General features: G+C 26.9%; 1 protein-coding gene across 1 annotated transcript in view; it reads left to right on the forward strand.

Annotated features, from left to right (window-relative positions):
* The window catches only part of LOC129219310 (succinate--CoA ligase [ADP/GDP-forming] subunit alpha, mitochondrial-like), a gene marked incomplete at its 5' end in the record, with an annotated part of 324,980 nt that extends 323,775 nt beyond the window's left edge, over positions 1-1,205 (forward strand). Inside the window, 1 exon segment of the mRNA XM_054853659.1 lies at positions 268-1,205. Coding sequence (XP_054709634.1) covers positions 268-294 — 27 coding nt within the window. The 3' untranslated portion in view covers positions 295-1,205.
* Between the last annotated feature and the right edge of the window lie 349 nt (positions 1,206-1,554).

The raw sequence follows: 1,554 nt of genomic DNA on the forward strand, positions 1-1,554 counted from the left end.
TTTTTAATTATTTTATTAAATTCATAATTGAGCTATAAGTTATTCAATTATGTATTATGAAGATGTTCCCGTTAAGATGTTACTCCGCGACAGGTGTTCTAGTAAGTCTGAAGGGTGACATGGTAAGGAGGTTTGACTGTGTTGCTAGAATCATTGCATTTACTTTTTTCCTCCCATAGATGTACTAATGATGTATTCATTTTGTATTCAAGCACGAATAAGAATTGAATTTTTTATAAATAAAATTTAACTTTTCTTTTTTGTTAGGTAATGCAACAGAAAGGACTTGCTTGACTAACATTCCTGTTCATAATGGAGAAGTTTAATCTATTTTTGTACAAGGTCTTACATCTAGTGGATTACTTACCACACAGATAACTTTTGTATGCGTATTTATATGTTTTAAATCCTTCTCATGGTTTAGATAATTTATATAATTGGACACATTTACATTGATTTTTGTTACATTGATTTTTGTACTGTATTAAATAATGTTAAACATTATTTCATTAATTTTCTTATTTAATGAATCTTGTATTTTCTGGTATTTACAATTTAATAATTTCATGTGATATTGATTAGGTTTTGAAAATCTTGCTATTTAAATACTGTTATGGTATTGTGCTTAAAAGTATTTTTTTGAGAATTTTAAAGTCTTTATCAACTAGATATTTTACAAAAGTTAAGCTTTGAAGCAAAATGTTTAATTTTTTTGTGTGCTTCTAAAATATTTTAAGAAAAGTTATTAGTCAATAAAAATAAAAATTTACTTGTGATTTGATTGAACATGTACAAAAATGGAGCTTTTAAACTCTTAAAGTAGAAATATTCTTTAAGCATCTAGTGTTTTTTTTTTTTTTTAATTTTTTAAAATTTATTATTTTTTTTTAAAGTTAAGCTTTAAAAATGATCTTCATAAAATTAAATGAAGGGAATTTTCTGATTGTTTACCAGTTAGTATTTTAAAAATGTTTCTCAGTGAAACAGTGCAGCTATTAAAAAAAACTGCTGTGAGTGGATTTTGTTGCGTAGAGAAGCAAGAAACCTTTATTTTAAATTAGTACCTCAAACTTAGTCGTAAAGTAAATACATGATGTGAAAATATGTACCATTTATTTACACACACAAAATTGATATGGAAAAACATGTTTGAGACTGATAAACAGAAGTTTAAATATCTGTAAAATAATATTTAAGTGCCTAAAAATAAATATTTTGTACAAAATTTATATATATTTTTTGGTGTTTTTTCCTTCAAAAGATATAATGTGCAAAAAAAGGAGACATTTACAAGCTTATTTGGTATGCTCAGGGATGAGATATAACATGGAGTGGCTTAACTGCCGAAATGCAGTCTCTGCACCATTCTGTGTCAAAAGTGTCATTTTCTGGCTGAATTGCGCTTATCTATGTGAAAACCGAAAAGTCAGCTACAGTGGCTCCCAAAAGTGTTCGTACATCTATGACTTTCAATGAAATAGGACCCTATCCATTGGTTAGAATTAATATTTCGGAACAGGTATTTAATAATAAGACCTATGACCAATTTCCAAC

This window comes from Uloborus diversus, chromosome 3 (assembly GCF_026930045.1).
Source record: "Uloborus diversus isolate 005 chromosome 3, Udiv.v.3.1, whole genome shotgun sequence".
NCBI classification, from domain to species: Eukaryota; Metazoa; Arthropoda; class Arachnida; order Araneae; family Uloboridae; genus Uloborus; species Uloborus diversus.